Source organism: Hippocampus bargibanti, linkage group LG02 (assembly GCF_051943395.1).
Source record: "Hippocampus bargibanti isolate YZ-2025 linkage group LG02, ASM5194339v1, whole genome shotgun sequence".
Classification (NCBI taxonomy): Eukaryota; Metazoa; Chordata; class Actinopteri; order Syngnathiformes; family Syngnathidae; genus Hippocampus; species Hippocampus bargibanti.
In genome coordinates, this window is record NC_142735.1 from 21,013,836 (window position 1) to 21,030,057 (window position 16,222).

At 43.4% G+C, this 16,222-nt stretch overlaps 3 protein-coding genes across 5 annotated transcripts; 2 read left to right on the forward strand and 1 right to left on the reverse strand.

The window, feature by feature from the left end:
* Window positions 1-1,124: 1,124 nt before the first annotated feature.
* med11 (mediator complex subunit 11) lies at window positions 1,125-2,798 on the forward strand. The gene is made up of 3 exons (XM_088989961.1): window positions 1,125-1,552; window positions 2,248-2,378; window positions 2,447-2,798. Exons 1-3 carry the CDS (start codon window positions 1,483-1,485, stop codon window positions 2,600-2,602), a joined length of 357 nt encoding a protein of 118 aa, XP_088846087.1. The 5' UTR covers window positions 1,125-1,482; the 3' UTR covers window positions 2,603-2,798.
* On the reverse strand, window positions 2,615-11,330 carry LOC148901880 (arrestin red cell-like). 3 transcript variants are annotated; one of them, XM_088989959.1, is made up of 14 exons: window positions 11,208-11,329; window positions 10,172-10,202; window positions 10,043-10,103; window positions 9,395-9,439; window positions 7,465-7,658; window positions 7,262-7,389; window positions 7,050-7,185; window positions 6,128-6,212; window positions 5,993-6,065; window positions 5,770-5,907; window positions 5,062-5,145; window positions 3,261-3,322; window positions 3,126-3,180; window positions 2,615-2,930 (listed from the first exon to the last, which is right to left on the reverse strand). In XM_088989959.1, exons 1-14 carry the CDS (start codon window positions 11,228-11,230, stop codon window positions 2,834-2,836), a joined length of 1,212 nt encoding a protein of 403 aa, XP_088846085.1. In that variant the 5' UTR covers window positions 11,231-11,329; the 3' UTR covers window positions 2,615-2,833. The 3 variants fall into 3 exon arrangements, with proteins under 3 accessions (XP_088846085.1, XP_088846086.1, XP_088846084.1); XM_088989960.1 differs by having other exon boundaries at window positions 7,465-7,617; window positions 11,208-11,307; XM_088989958.1 differs by having other exon boundaries at window positions 7,262-7,658; window positions 11,208-11,330.
* A 733-nt stretch (window positions 11,331-12,063) lies between these two features.
* cd99l2 (CD99 molecule like 2) lies at window positions 12,064-16,161 on the forward strand. The gene is made up of 10 exons (XM_088989966.1): window positions 12,064-12,224; window positions 12,618-12,671; window positions 13,499-13,510; window positions 13,587-13,622; window positions 13,740-13,829; window positions 14,012-14,080; window positions 14,173-14,226; window positions 14,291-14,410; window positions 14,510-14,575; window positions 15,541-16,161. The coding sequence occupies exons 1-10, from the start codon at window positions 12,152-12,154 to the stop codon at window positions 15,600-15,602; spliced, it is 636 nt and encodes a 211-aa protein (XP_088846092.1). The 5' UTR covers window positions 12,064-12,151; the 3' UTR covers window positions 15,603-16,161.
* The last annotated feature ends 61 nt before the right edge of the window (window positions 16,162-16,222 follow it).

Below are 16,222 nucleotides of genomic sequence, written 5' to 3' on the forward strand. Positions count from 1 at the left end.
CATGCACGCACGCGCACGTACACAGGCACACACACACACGCGTACGCACACGCATGCACGCACGCGCGCACACACACGGACACACGCGCGCGCGCGTTTTTGAGCCTTGATTTGATATGGGGCTATGTTTTTGTACTTTATTTTATTTTTTGTAGTACTCCATGTTCAGAAGAATATAAAGAACGCCATATAAATATTCAAAACATGATATATTGTACTTTACGTCTGTGTAAGCTCTCAGTCGTACAGGAGTGGTCCATCGATGAGAAGGTTTCTTCAGCCGTCATCTGTACAAAAATGAAGGTTTCGGACGTTTCGCCTCCTATCCAAGAGGCTTCGTCAGCGAACTAAAGTCTGACTGGTCGTATCGGCCCTATTTATATATCCCTAATGTCCAGACCTGGTGGCGCCGGACCCAGCTATGATAGGTCCCTACTCTCGGGTTGGGGGGGCAGAGGACCCCTCCCTGAGGCCCCACTGATTGTCCTACATTCCCGACTAACGACTGGCCTATTACACCCACTCCCACCGGTATCACCTCATCAGCATAACGACCCTCATCAGCATTACGAAAGTTGCCTAACCTGTTTTGCCTAAGCAGGCTATTGTATGAGCGATCCAAATTGAACCTCACCCCACCAGACCGGTTTAATGAAGGATTTTGTTGTTTTATAATAATCGCTTCTTTTATCCCCCTTTCAAACCATCTATGTTCTTTCGCTAAGATTTTAACCTCATTGTCGTCAAATGAGTGGTTGCTAGCTTTTAGGTGCAAATGTACTGCCGATTGAGGTCCACTTATATTATCCCTCCGGATAGCCTCTTGGATAGGAGGCGAAACGTCCGAAACCTTCACTTTTGTACAGATGACGGCTGAAGAAACCTTCTCATCGATATATTGTACTTTATTATATGAGTAAATCGTTTTATATCTAATTTTGTACTATTTTTGGAAGTAAAAACTAATTTAAGCAACAAAATAACCGAGGATCCATTTTGGAGTTAGTAGAGCCGGTCGTATTCATGAGCCGATCCAAAAGAACCGGCTCTCTCAAAAGAGCCGAAATTCCCATCACTGTGCCTGACTGTGTGCCTGGCCACCGAAAACGTCACAAATACGCGACGGTGACCTTTTTTGAGCGACTAATCTGATTCAAAACAGAGGGGATATAAAACCATAATGTTTTTTTGTGCTTTTCGGTTAACATAGCTTTTAAATATTTTGTTAGATAATTACGACAAGTTAATATTTCATTGATATTTTTTTTTATTCATATAACCCTCTTAACGCCGATTATAAAACCGACATTTCAATACTCGGATGTATTAATTACATTTTGTCTCTGAGGGCGACTCGTAGAAAAACGATTCTGCACATGCGCAATAGGACTCGTTGTTTCGCAGCATTGGCCCTTAAGATCAGTCGGCTGTAAAACGGCGCTCGATTCCAAAATAAATTGATCTGCATTCTCCTTCCCGTCGATGGCGAACGAACGCCTGCGAGCTCTGGAGGAGGTTGAGAAGGAAATCGCGATGGTCCTGCAATGTGCAGGTCAGCTCCAAAAGAACCCCCCGCATGTTTAGCATTCAAGTGCATCAATATTTCGTGTCTATTGTTACAAGTGATGCGAACGTAGTTTTCGAAGCACAGTGGTCCAAGCCCAAATATTGGCGACAATGACGTCAAGGTGGTGCCAAAGGAAGCTAACTTTATTTATATCGTGCATTTTAGATTTTAATCGGTGCAATTTCGTCCTTTGTTTTAATAAATCGTTTTTGTAACCAGAGTATTAATCACGGTGGTACTAAAGAGTTTGATGTTTCTCTTTATTTGTAAGTAGGTTCGTTGTCAGATCTCCCAGGCAGGTGACGCGCAGAGCTTGATCGCGGCGTGGAGTCGAGCAAGTCGTGCCGTGATATCCGTCCGACGCCCGGCGTGAGCCGGGCGTGTGTCCGAGATGATTCTGCCCCGTGGTTCGCCCAATCTCTGTCCCGCGACAGCTCTTCAAAATCATACACGCGTGTGACGCAACAGTACTGTACGAGCGAAAATATTACTCATAACTGGTTGTAGGGAAAGTTTTTTTTTAATCCCGATTCAGCGGACAAGGGTACAGTGAAAACAACTTTGGCTGGCAGTTTTGCATTTTTGTCGCATTAGCATTTTCAACCTGGCATATGTTAGCCAGACGAGTAACCGTTGATAAAGACCTGGGGTGACCGATTGCCGGTGCCGTTTTTGTACAGGAAACATCGTGATGGAACTGTCCAAAGACAAACACAACGCCAGCCTCTTGGACAGGCAACTGGTCCAATTCCAGAGCTCCGTCAACAGAGTCGAGAGCGAACTGAGTGGCCAAATCCGCTACCTGACGCAGGTATCGTATGCACACTCTTGACATTCCACTCTTGAACGCCACATGGACATGTCCCATCCCGCATCCAGGTTGCCACCGGCCAACCTCACGAAGGCTCCACTTATTCATCCAGGAAGGACTGTCAGATGGCACTCAACAGGGCCGAGTATGCCAAAGTAAAACTAGGAGAATTAGGACGGACCTGTGAGGTCATGTTGGAGCCGCCACAAGCACAGCAAACATGATCCCAGGCCAAGTCGTTTGATTCACTTTTATTTGGCCAAAACTTTCAGCCAGACAGCAATTGGGCTGTTCATGCCTCTGGACTACTGTGTGGGAGGATCTGGTGAAGAATTGGTATGCATCAATGTTCTCTGCTCAGTCATTAAAAATATTTGTATACAGAAAAAAACAGATTGTTATTGTGGCCGGGGCAGCCGTCATTGCTGCAATTCGCCGGTAACCGTTGGCAGCAGCTAAAACAGAGGATCCCCCTCGGCCCTACACTCAGCCCCCGTTAAATGCAAGCGGCCAAAGTCTTGGAACACCAGCTCGTCACCTTGAGACGCACAGCTGTGCAAAAGAGGAAAGAAAGAAGGCGATGTCATAAAGAGATACGTGGTAGTCATCATTGCGGATTTTTTTTAATGGCCGCTTGAAGCAGCCTGAAAATCCTCCCCAAAACAATTTCCCAACAAAGTAGGTATTCTGCTGTTCTTCTCACAAATTCTGTTCCGTTTATGCATTGGCACACCCACACACTCTTACTCGCTATCGAAAGTGACGAGGTCGGCAGCCACGGCGCCGTTGGCTTGTGCAGCGGCTGTAAACACCACAAATTGAATTGCGCTTTAATCCTAATGGTTCATGGAGATTAATCCAGATGATTGAGTTGTGTGTTACCTGGTTCCAGGTCGCTGGGTTTGGGATGCATTAGAACAAATGGAAGCTCCACTGCCATGTCCCTGCAAGCACACAAAAAGCAAAAACAAACAATTCTATGCACACATATTTATGAAGAGTGACTCTTGATATGACCGTGTGATCAATACAGCAATGCTCCATTTATTGAGGCCCACAAGTAAAAAAAAAATTGACAGATCAAAAATATTTCACCAACTCATAAGCATCACCTCACATTTTGTAATCAATGTGAGCTAGCAAGGCGTCATACGATGTGGATGGGATGGGGGTTGGGGGGTGATTGCCACCGACAGTTTCACCTCTTAACTCATTCACTGTCAGACACTGTCCAAAATTGTGTCCACTCCAGTGCCAGGGTTTTTGTCATTTTCACTCAAATTGCAGGACCCACAGAATATTGAGGTTTAGGACTACATAAACATTCAATGCAGTGTAACAAACATTAGACTGTCTTCTTTCATCAGAAAAAAAGTTAATTCCTAAGTTATATGGAGTTATCTGAGCTTGAAAATGGGGCGCACGTACAAAAGGCAAATGCTGGAAGGGAAAAAATATTGCTAGAGGTCTGACCAGCGCTTTATCGGCACCCAAAGAAAAGCCAAAACCCGAACAAATTCAGGAATGGTGCTCCACGTCATATTTTCTATTCCAAATAATTTCTGGAATGGCAGTTAATTTGTAACAAAAACAAAAAAATTTGAAAAACCATTTTGAATACAAAAAAAAATGATTTAAAAAAAACGATGATTCCCCAAATTTCCCCATTGTGGGACTATTAAAGACTTTCTTCTTACTCTTATGTTGGTAAAAAGTACTAAAAATAGCAAAAAATAATTTGGCTTTCATCTTGATCGATATAACACATTCAACTTAACTCATTCACCGCCAGAAGTACACTCCAGTGCCAGACTCTCTTCTTTCATCAGAAAAAAAGTTAATTTGTAAACGATATAGGTTTGGACTTATATGAGCTTGAAATGGGGGTGGGTGTCCAAAATACAATGCAATGCATACATATTGGTTTATATAGCGCTTTAACAGCTGAAGCTGGAACAAAGAAAAAAGGGAAATGCCGCCCGCTTGTGGAAAGGAATAAAACATTGCCAGAGGCCATGGCCAGCGCTTTATCGGCACCCAAACAAGAAAAAGCAAAACCCGAACAAATTCGTGAATGGCGCTCCACGTAATATTTTCAATTCCTTAATACATTTGGGAATGGCAGCGAATGAGTGAAGTTATATGGTTCTGGAGTAATATGAGGTGCGAGTGGGGGCGGCTGTACAAAAGGCAAATGATGCCCCCTCGTGGGAGGGAAAAGCATTGCCAGAGGTCTGACCAGCACTTTATCGGCACCACCGTGCAAGAAAAACCAAAACCTGAACAAAAATCAGGAATGGCGCTCCATGTCATATTTTCAATTCCCAAATAAATTTGGGAATGGCAGTGAATGAGTTAGGTGTGTTTATTTCAACTTTGCTGTACATCTGCGTAGATGGAAAGCTCAGTCCTTTCTGAGAATGGTAGTTTCATTTATGACACAATAACATTTTGGGGGGCGGGAGGGCACTGTGCAAATCCCCTTTCATAAAGCTCAAATTAAAAAAAAAAACAAAAAAAGGTTTAACTTGAAACCGAAAGTTATCAAATAAAAGTCAAAAATGAAATGAAAGCGAACGACAATGAAAAACAATGCGCAAATCCAAGGTACATCGGGAGGGAGTAAAACAATCCTGTTTGTATGTATGATGCAAACCAAACGTGTGAGGTATTGACAACGTACCCGCCGCGAGACACCACCAGTTTGACTTTGACGCGATAAGACACCACAATTCCCACCATCTCCTTGTCGCAATCTTCTTTCATTCTGCAACACAAACAGAATCAGAATCCTCTTTCTTGGCCAAGTATGTCGAACACACAAGGAATTTGTCTTAGGTAGAACACGCTGCACTAGTATAAAAAGATATGACAAATAAGTATGGAAACGCGAATAAAGGCTACTCGAACCGAATTCCTGACTGTAAGTGGTACCTCTTAGAAACACTAAGAGACAACTATTGGTACAAGTGCGAAGTATCAAGCAGACAGTGGTTCAAGTGAATACAGAGCTGAAGCTACAATGATTATTATGGGATGCTGTTCCACAGGGTTGTGCAAAATTGCAAAGAGGCACTATGCAGTTAGATTTGTCGTACTGTTTACAGAGTTAATGGAGACGGGGGAAGAAGCTGTTTAAATGTCTGATGGATTGCGGAAAATCCTACTTGACCCTCCGCACCCTGCCCACCACCTTTTCCATTGACTCCCCTCAGGCAGGCGCTACCGATCCACGCGCACCAAATCCAGACATTTAACCCAATCGGTGTGCATGGATCGTAGCGGCTGCCTGAGGGGAGTCAATGGAAAAGGTGGTGGGCAGGGTGCGGAGGGTCCAGTTGGATATCAGAAACAAGGACAGCGATGCGCGGGCAGTGGTGTGCGTGCATACATGGTGCTGGATGCCAGATTGGTGTCTTGGTGCTTGAGTTTGCCATCCAACGCCAGGCCTCTTTTCAGACGATTGGAACCCATGCGGGGCGTTAGCGTGTACACTTGGCAGAAGGTGGAACTGGCGCACACCCGCTCGCTGAATATGACGGAAAAAATAACAAAACACACGATCACAAGCGCTCCATCCATCCGTCAACGCAGGGAGGCGTGTGGTGACTCACTCAGCCTCCAGCTGAGCTACGGGACATTTGTACTGAGCCTTGGAGAACAGGCAGATGTCGGCATACTGGCGCACTGCAAGGGAGGAAGACGTCAAAGCGGCGGAGGACACGTCGACGCGTCCGACGGACGCTCACCTGCAATTTTCACCTTCCTGACCGTCTTGCCAGAGTTGTTGGCGACGTGCACGTTGACGCTGATGGGCTCGCCGTGGTAGTACAGCTGTCATGGTGGAGTAAAAGAATTTGGGCGTTGGGATCGTTCCATGGAAAAAAAAAAATCTGGATTGTATACTTTTTCAAAAAATAGTTCAGCGTGGTGGACGACTGGTAAGCATGTCGGCCTCATAGTGGATAAGTGTTATGTTCGATTTCAGCTCTGGTCTTCTTGTATGAAGTTTCCATGTGGTTTGTACCTGTGAGTGTGTGGGTTTTCTCCAGGTACTGCAGTTTCCTCAAAACATGCATGGCGGGAGGATTGAACACTATAATTTGTTCCGAATTGTTTTGAACTAATTCGCTGCCATTCCCGAATTTATTCAGGAATTGAAAGGTGTGACGTGGAGCGCCATTCCTGAATTTGTTCGGGGTGTGCCGATAAAGCGCTGGTCAGACTTCTGGCAATGTTTTTCCCTTCCATGAGGGGTCAGCATTTGCCTATTGTGCATGTTAGGTTCTTCGTTACAGCTTCAGCTGTTGTTAAAACACTATATAAATCAACATGTATTGTATTGTATTTTGTACAGCCGCACCCATTTCAAGCTCAGATAACTCCAGACACATATAACTTAGGAATTAACTCTTTTTTTCTGATGAAAGAGGAGAGTCTAAGATTTTTTTACGTTGCATTGACTGTTTATGTAGTCCTAAAAGTCAATATTCTGTGGGTCCTGGAATTTGATTGAAAATGACAACAACCCTGGCACTGCAGTGGACACATTTTTGCACGTCGTCTGGCTGGTGAATGAGTTAAAGTGAAGTCATGATGGTACCGCGATACCTCTAGCTTGTGGGAAACGAGAACTATTGGTACAAGTGAGCAATGTGCCCAAAGAACCACCTCCTTGTCCAGCGATGCCTCGAGGTGCAGAGGTCTCTCAGACATCAAGAAGCTTCGGCTGCTTTCCACAGTGGGCTGCGAGCCTATCTTCTCCGGGGCGTACTGGACCTTCCGGATCACTAGATGCACAGAGTTTCTGGAAGAAAGCCCAAAAAAATGAAATAATCGGGTAGGAAATGTCGACTAAGGCAACGTCGTCCATTTCAGGCAACCTCTGATGGACCCTCTCGTCGGCCGTCCTGGCGCAGTACGCCTGGAGTTCAAAATCCACGCCACACGCCTTGCCCGTGTCCTCGGGTCCGGGCTGGAGGGTGACCGAGCAAGGCAGGTTCTGTGGGATCTGAAGGCCCAGCAGCGCATTAGCGCTTCCCCCAAAGAGCATCTCCTGGTGTTTGATGCGACGCGGTGGTCTTACGCTGAAGCAGAAGGGCTGCGCGTGTTGGCCTAGCTTGCGCAGCAGCCTCTCTTGCAGGGAACTTAGAGGCTTCGGATCGAGAACGCGAGGGAAAGCCTGCAAAGTGCTGACGTAGAGATCCTTCCGGAAGGACAGCCCGAGGACATCCACGTCCTCCCGGCCGTACCGAAACAAGCACGTCAGGCTCACAAATACTGCGGGTGGGCCAAACAATGCAAAAAGTGCCTCCTCGTTTTTCGTTTTCACACCAACTTGGAATATTTGAAGAATGTACTCAAAGCTAAAGATAACTGAAGTAATGGTGAGTTTTTGCATCCAACCACGAGTGCCAAAGCGCCAAGTAAAGCACATCTACATTGAATATAAAAAGTCGACACATCCCCATTCAAAAGTTTTTGGCGATACACAAAAAATGGCATACTTTAAAACAGTTTTCATATTTCGGGCGCATCACATAAATAGCTAAAATCATGGCTGGGGTTGCATAAATCAGCCATTGGATGGAGCTACACAGGGAATACAATACGATTTTAACATTTGGCTTGTAGTAGGCGTGCACATTCCACCACAACGTTCCACCATGATCCACTGCTGAAAAAGACGCTTTGATCCTCTCCTCTTTCATCTAGAACTGCTTCACGTCAAAAAGAGGCTGCAGAAAACTGCGTAAAATTGAATGACTGTCTGTGTCTTTTGTGTTGTGTCACATTATTTGTTATTTTGTTTTTTTGACTTCAAGATGGCGCCGTGAGAGTGGCTGCCTTTACAGCAGCTCCTGTATTTTGTTTCCTACTTCTTTCTTTCCTTTCCTCTTCCTTTCATACCTTTGCTGCTGTGAAATGTAAATTTCTCCACTGCGAGATGAATAAAGGCTAATCCAATCAAAACCAATACAGCCCCATTCGATGGAGCTACACTAAAGGGAATACAATACAATACAATACAGCCTTATTTATGGCGCGCTTTCTCAACCGCTGCAGCAAAGCACTTTATAGAACATTTAAAATACGACTTCTAAGATATCAGAACATTGATTCAAATATAAGGTAAATTGGTTTGTAAAGCGCACTGTTGACTTTTGAAAAAATAAAAAGATTGCTTTTAAGCGCGCATGACAGTGCAGAAAACACGGTAGGTTGTGATAACAACATATAGGTACAGAGCAGTGGTTTTTAAATGACGCGCGATGCATTCGCGCTCTCTAGTGATACCAAAAAATAAATAAAAATAAATCACTGTAGATGTGCAGTTCAGTTGTATTTAACTTGATATTTAAAAGCGTTCCCTTTAATCTTCAGGAACTTATTGTTTCAAAATTTTTATGTAGATACAATTATAAATGTTAATGTGCAAAATATATGTATTATTATAATATATTATTTAAAACATTTGAAGCATCATTGTTCAAACACCGCATTGTGTTATAGAGCATATGGCTCGCCGATAAATCTAAATACAGTACATATTCTCGCTTTTTCGCTCTTCATTTCCTGTTGAGGCTGCAGTTGGCGGAAAGCGCAATTTTGATTGGATGATACTGGCCGTCATGTTGAAACAGGTAAACGCCCCTTTAAATAAGCCCGACGAATAAAAAAAATGGCGAGTACACTTCAGCTTGAATGCATGTTAACGGTGAGTACTATCACAAAGTTATTTTAAATACGTAATACATTCTGACATTTTGTTGAAAAGTGGCCGCGCGTGCGTGTGTTGCTCTCACTGAAAAACATTACTAAATATTTTACTTTTCTGGCTCTCTTATTTAGAGAGAGATTTATAGAGGCTTGCAATCAGATCAAACACATTTTCAGAGGAAAGCCACACTTGTTTTTGATGAACACTTTGGCCTACGACACTTGTGCATCTCGATGTTGGTCATGATGGTGGAACTTGGTGGAAAAAGGATGGAGATTGTGCATGCTACTTTTACCTTTGCGATCTTGCAGGTATTCGGGATCCACCAAGACAACTCCATCTGCACAAGGAAACAATTGCCACGTCACTCAGCAAAATATTCATTTACGTATTTTATTTATTTATTTATGGATTTGTGTACTTATTTATTTAACTTTGTATTATATATATATATATATATATATATATATATATATATATATATATATATATATATATATATATATATATATATATACAGTAAAGTCTCGTTTTATCGATATTCAAGGGAGTCCGAAAAAATATCGATATAACCGGGACTATCGATATATCCGATCCTGTTTGCATGTAATTTTCTCCGTGCGTGCATAGAAATAGTATCGATATAACCGGGACTATCGATATATCGAGATTTTACTGTATATATTATCCATGTGTCTATTTATCCATCCATCCATTTTTTGCTGCTTATCCGGGGTCGGGTCGCGGGGTCAGCAGCTTCAGTAGGGAAGCCCAGACCTCCCTCTCCCCAGCCACTTCTAGCTCGTCCTGGCGGATCCTGAGGCGTTCCCAGCCCAGCTGGGAGACATAGTCTCTCCAGCGTGTCCTGGGTTGTCCCCGGGGTATCTATTTATCTATGTATTTATTTATTTGTTTGTGCAGGTGTGCGTTTGTATCCACTCACCCACTGCATCCACGTGATCCAAGTGGTCGACAAAGTCACGCTTGCCCAGATAAACGCTGAGCTGTGGAATGGACAATCGTCAGTATTCACCTGCACACTCACCAGCAGCAGTGGCCTCAGTGAGCCTACCTTGCCATTGGGGCTGTTTTTCTTGAAGACCCTGGAAGGAGATGAGCAATAAGCAAATGCTTTTTTTATGTGTACGGGCACAAGAGAACATTTTTGATGAATTGGCAACAGGCTCAATGTGCAATCCTGTCCTAAATGTCTTGAGTTCATTTTTTTTTGCCACACCATCAGCATAATACGTACAGAGGAGAAAGCGAACCCCCCCCCCTGATTTCCCCTTGGGAAAACTTTCCAGAGGGCATGTGATGTCAAATAAACATGGAAATGTGCAGCACGTCACACTTCCTGCCTCTTGTGTCCAGGAAGAAGTCAGACCAAAAAAAAAGAGGTTGGTGGAGGATCAGGGAAAAGTGCAAATCGGCAGATTGAGAGAACATCCGCAAGTTTAACAGGAAGCCATTGTTGTCATAGCACAATTAGTGAAATGTAAGTGTGCGTGTTACTGGTGCTTCTTGGAAAACAAAACATTTAGAGATGTGCTATTTATTACTTTCGATGATGGCCAAGGGTCACATCAAGTGCACCTCAAACTGTGGGAGCCTAGATGTTTGGCCCACATGATTAAAATTTGAAAAGGTTTTCTTCAGAGGTCTTTATATATATATATATTGTAACATTTGAATGCACACTATGGCCTTGAGGCTTTCCTGTCCCTATGACATAATTTCAGAGCAATGCCATCCAATCCATTAAAGATCCCAAAACAGCTTGAAGTGCAAAGTCAGCACCCTCTAACACAAATCACTTGATCAGTTTGTTACATTTCATGCCCTATTTTTTATTGTTTTATAATTACTTTTTTTTCATTGTTATTGTTTGCTTTTTTTTTGTTAGGTTTAGCTGCCAAATGAAGGAGGGTATTCAGCTTGCTTTTGCTCCACATAGCACTTTCTGCTTGAGGAAGTTATTTCAGGAAAAGCCAAAAGTTGCGTTTGGAACATAATAAACATGCTAATAGCATCTCAGTCTACGGGCAGGAAGAAACACAAGCAAAAAAAGGAGGAGGTAAGATACGCGAGAGGTTTTTGGAAGGTACCTGGTGGCCTCTTTGTCCCCCATGTGGTCAGTCTCGCTTGGGTCGTGATCGGCTGGTGTGTGTCAGGCTTTTGGGCTTCTTTCAGTCGCCAATGACAGGAGCCACGCCCACTCGCTATAATTGATATCTCCGGTGACGTAATGACGCACGTGACGTGGGACCGGCGAGAAAAAAAGATAACGCACACGTTTCGTTTTAGAAATCGTAAATCTCTAGATTTTCGTACTCGCGACTCTGTAGTGCGTGTTAAAATCATGTGAGCATTCCAAAAGTGTAAATTAGAAACATGCTTGTAAAAACACAAACATGCTTTCATTGTTTATTTACATTTACATTTTTTTTTTTACATTTTTTTGTTTCAATTTACAAATGAACTGTCTGTGTTGTGTCAATACTTGCTTTATAAAGGAAGTATTGTGGTCACAATTGGGAGTCTGTCGACCAAATCGTGAGACTTAACATGCATGATAACGTGATAAAACGCTCCTTAAAATTGTTGCTGCTTTTAACTACATATCGTAAGACAAGATGCATAATTTCTAAGGTCATTTTAAAAACGTTTTGGACAAAAAAAAAACCATAAAAGAAAAATCCAGTTGCCTAATTCATTGTGTGAAATAGCGTGAACTTTCCATTTGTTAAAATAATTTTAGGACCTCCTGCATTTCGTTTCGTTTTAATTTATCATATTACTTTGTTGATCTACTAGATCGCCAGAGATTATTTTTAAAATGTGGCCAACTAAAATTGTCAGATCCACCTGTGAATTGTTTTCTGGCCTCCATGAGAGAAGCGGAACATGTTATTTTGTCGTCGGAACTGACGCCATATATCTTTATTTTGTAAGAACCCACCGGAAGCGAGTGGGTATACTATTGGACGCACCCCTAAAAGCCCAATTTGATAACTCCGGTGGTTCGTGGACGGCTTGGTTCGGTTCGGTCATGGCGCCTGCTTTCAGAAGTTTCCCGTTGCTGCTGGCAATGATTTTGATGATGACGACACTCGTCATGCAAGGTAAATGACAAAAAGCGGCGCCGATTGTCGTACGCATGCGTGCTGCCGAGTTTGCGTCGCAGCGCAGGCCCACAATAAAAATAACGATGCCGTTCATTCATTGTGATCACATCATTCTCTCATCCATTATTGAGTCGAGAGTTATAGCCATCCCATTTGTTTTAAGTTGATTGCCTTTTTACTATTTTAATTAATCGAAACGAGATGAAAAGGCATGGGCAATAATAATGATGAGAATGGACAATAGACAGAAAACGAAAAAGACTGTCACTCACGTAGTGTCCCCTTAGGGCAGCAAGAAGGCGAACAAAAGCCCTTTGTTGTCCTTTTGTGAGCAGAAAAAAACAGTGTTTTCGAGAAGGCCGATTATTTATTTTTTTGTCGTTGCTGCAGTGCGTCCGCAGGGTCTCGACCTGGCCGATGCTCTCGAGGGTGCAAACACGCCAAGTAGGTCCTCACACACAAAAGGGTAAACACCAAGGGTGTCAGTCATTTTTTTTCCATGGGCCGCTTTGTAGCTACGGTTTCCTCTCAGGGGGCCGTTGTGAATTTGGGGAAGCCATTAGAATGTTTAACCCACATATTACATATAGAGCATACAACAAAATAATGAACAAGTACAGTAGTTTTCAAATCTGAATTAAAAAAAGACTATTATTGTGGTTTACATGGGACACTTTTTGGTTCAGCCTTTAGCAAGCATCATGGAATGTTACAGGTTTGATTTGCTTTTGCGGGCCGAATAAAAGGATGTGGCGGCCCAGATTTAGCCCTCGGGCACCTGTATTTTACACCATTCCCAAATTCAACCGCCTCAACATTACAAATCAGCAATGTGAAGTGAAATGAGGTTGAGTTCATGTGAAATATGGAAAAAATGTCTCACCTGTGAGTGTATTGCCACCACACCAGAAGAAGAAAACTGTGCTACTTAAAAAAAACGTTTTAACTTGCAAAGTAATCAAAACTATTCCTTGCTGTTGAAGTGACTTTTGTTTCTGAGGCGGCAACAACACATCTGTACTATTCTAAATTGACCCTCCCAAAAGTCTCATGTTGTGAAAGCGCTATATAAATCAGGGTGTATTGTATTTTTAAAAAAAAAAGACCAAATATTACCTATGCTTGTCTGTGACTGTAAAGTGGCCTTGAGAGCTTTGAAAGGCGCTTAAAATGTAATTTATTATGATGATGATTATTATTATTATTAAATGTGTCGCTCACACGTGATGCTTCTATCCTCATGTTGTCTCTGCTGATGACCAACACGCCAGATCCACTGCCAGGTAAACAAACACTCCTCATAATCCAAATAATCTCGTCATTATAAACCCCAGCCATGTGTTCCACTGCCCCCTACAGGCACCAAAGCTCCGGTCAAGTCCAAGGGCAAAGGAGGTAAGCCGTTGTCGCATTGTGTCTAGCATGCCGCCACCAAACCAGTTTGCCCGTTTTTGCTTCTTTTGGCTCTTTTCTCCTTTTTGCTACGTTTCCGCCTGTTGCCCACAATTTTAGCCCCGGCGGCCATGGATGAGTTTGACCTGGCAGATGCTTTCGACCCTAAAAATGACATCCCCAATAAGGACAAGGGGGGCCGGCGTGAAGGTGGGTCATTCAGATTTAGGGTTAAGGTCAAAGGTTGACAAAAACAAACCCCAAACCCCCTCTGGCCCTAATTCCCGGTTGGTTATTGGCTGCAATCAATGGTCTGCATTGAATGCGCTGCATGCGGAAGGCTTCTTTTACATGTTAGTCCCACCACAGCATTTGCATTTATGTGCATCCAGGAGGATTTTCCGACAGCGACTTGATTGACGTCAGCAACGACGACAGCTACAAACCCGACAAAGGCAAAGGTGACAACCGCCAACGCTTGTTGGTGGAAAACAAACGTGACAAAAAAGCATGGTGGCATTGACTATTTTATTTTATTTTTTCCGACATTCAGGCGGACGACCAAACGGTGATCGCGATCACATCAATCAACGTGACGACAACAGCGGTGAGACTAGCGGAGGCGACTTGGCTGCGTTTGAAACGTTGACTATTTTTATGTATGGACGCAGAGACCACCGCTGAGGTCGGCACCATCGCCGGAATTGTGAGCGCGGTGGGAATGGCGTTGGTGGGTGCCATCAGTAGCTACATTTCATACCAAAAGAAGAAATTGTGCTTTAGCATCCAACGTAAGATAACACGCACACACACTCTCCCGCACGAACATAACCAACACACATACGTACACACCTCCATACCCAACGCTTGCACTTGTTTTGCGGTGACAGAGTCGCTCAACGCGGAGATGGTGAAGGCCGACGCTCCCGACGCAGTGCTGGCGACAGAACCGCAAGGTAGCCATAAGACTTTGCGCTCAGATGTACAGCAACAAAGCCCTAACAAAATGTTCAACAATGTTCTTGTCTTATTTTGTTGCCGTTTTTGTACACGGTGCTGCCTTGAGATACGAGGCAGTCAAGATGGGGCCGATTTCTTGCTTTGACTTGAGACGCAAATTGCAAAATGGGTGCCAAATTTTGTCCGGGAACTTATTTGACGTCATTTCACAACAAATTATCCATCCATCCACCCGCTTAATCTTTACATGGGTCACTTGGGATGCTGGAGCCTATCCCAGCCGTCTTTGGGCACTATGCGAGGGACACCCTGAACTGGTTGCCAGCCAATCACAGGGCGCACAGCGACAAACAACCATTTGCGCTCACTCACACCTAGGGACAATTTGGAGTGTTCAATCAGCCTGCCATATTTATTTTTGGAATGTGGGAAGAAACCGGAATACCCGGAAAAAAAAACCCACGCAGGAACAGATACAACATGGAAACTTCATACAAGAAGGTCGGAACTGGATTTGAAGCTGTTACCTCTGCACTGTATTGCTGACGCGCTAATGCGCTGCCAGGCCACGTTGGACAGGCTACACGTTATTATAAATATTTCGCAATCATCTCGAAAAAAAGCTTCTAACAATGACTCCCACTTGAAAAAAACAACACTTAACATGTATTAAAAACTGCCACATTGATTTCGCTAGCAATGTGTAAGGAGAAAATACATGTACTTGGTCATATATTCTTTATCATTTGTGTAGAATGAATAACAGTGGCATACTAATGAGCTGGGAGGAGTTCGGGGCATTTTCAAGCAGTTTTTTGTTATTTTTATTGGGTTAGGCTGGAACAGAGGGACTTGGAGGGGGGCTGGAGTCATGGAACAAATTGACTATACAAGACGGCAACAAATCCAAGTCAGGTGGGGGATTTGTGTTGATTTCTTTTCGTTTGTGGTTGTGCCACAGTGCAGCAGACTCTCCTGGAGCAGGCCAGTGCTGAACCGAGCCGTGGCCGCCATGAGGTGTGACGATGCCGCAAGCATCGACATGGGGAGCGACCGTCGACACGCACAACACATACCAATGGGGCATCACCGTGCACATTTTTTTTTTTTTTCATGGAATTTTTATACATGATGAGTTGACTGACAATAAGCTTTCAAAGATCCTGTGAAATGTGACTTTTTTTTTGGGTGACGTAGTTGTAAAAGGTAGCTTACTTGTACAATTCTTCCCGACTTTCAAACTGGATAAACGTGTGCGTAGATGAGATTGTCTTACCTCGCTGCCAACTGCAATGCTTCCGTGTTCACATTGGCTTTGCTCTTTCCACAATGATAACCCCTCACAACCCAATTATATTAACCTCTCTCAATGACAATGAAAATAATAATAATAATCATTTGTATGAAGAAGAACGTGCTGCAAGACTGACAGTGGAATGTTTGACACCAACAAGTGCATCTTCTAAAGCTGTTTTCACTCTACGCTGTTGGGGTGCAGAAGTTAAATAAAACATTTGACAAAATTGAGAAGGACACTGGGAGGTTCTCTGAGTGTGTGTGTGTGTGTTTTTTTTTTTTTTTTTTTGGCGTGAAAAGATAACGGAAAGGTGTGTGTAAACATTATAGTGATGCTTCTTAAGCAT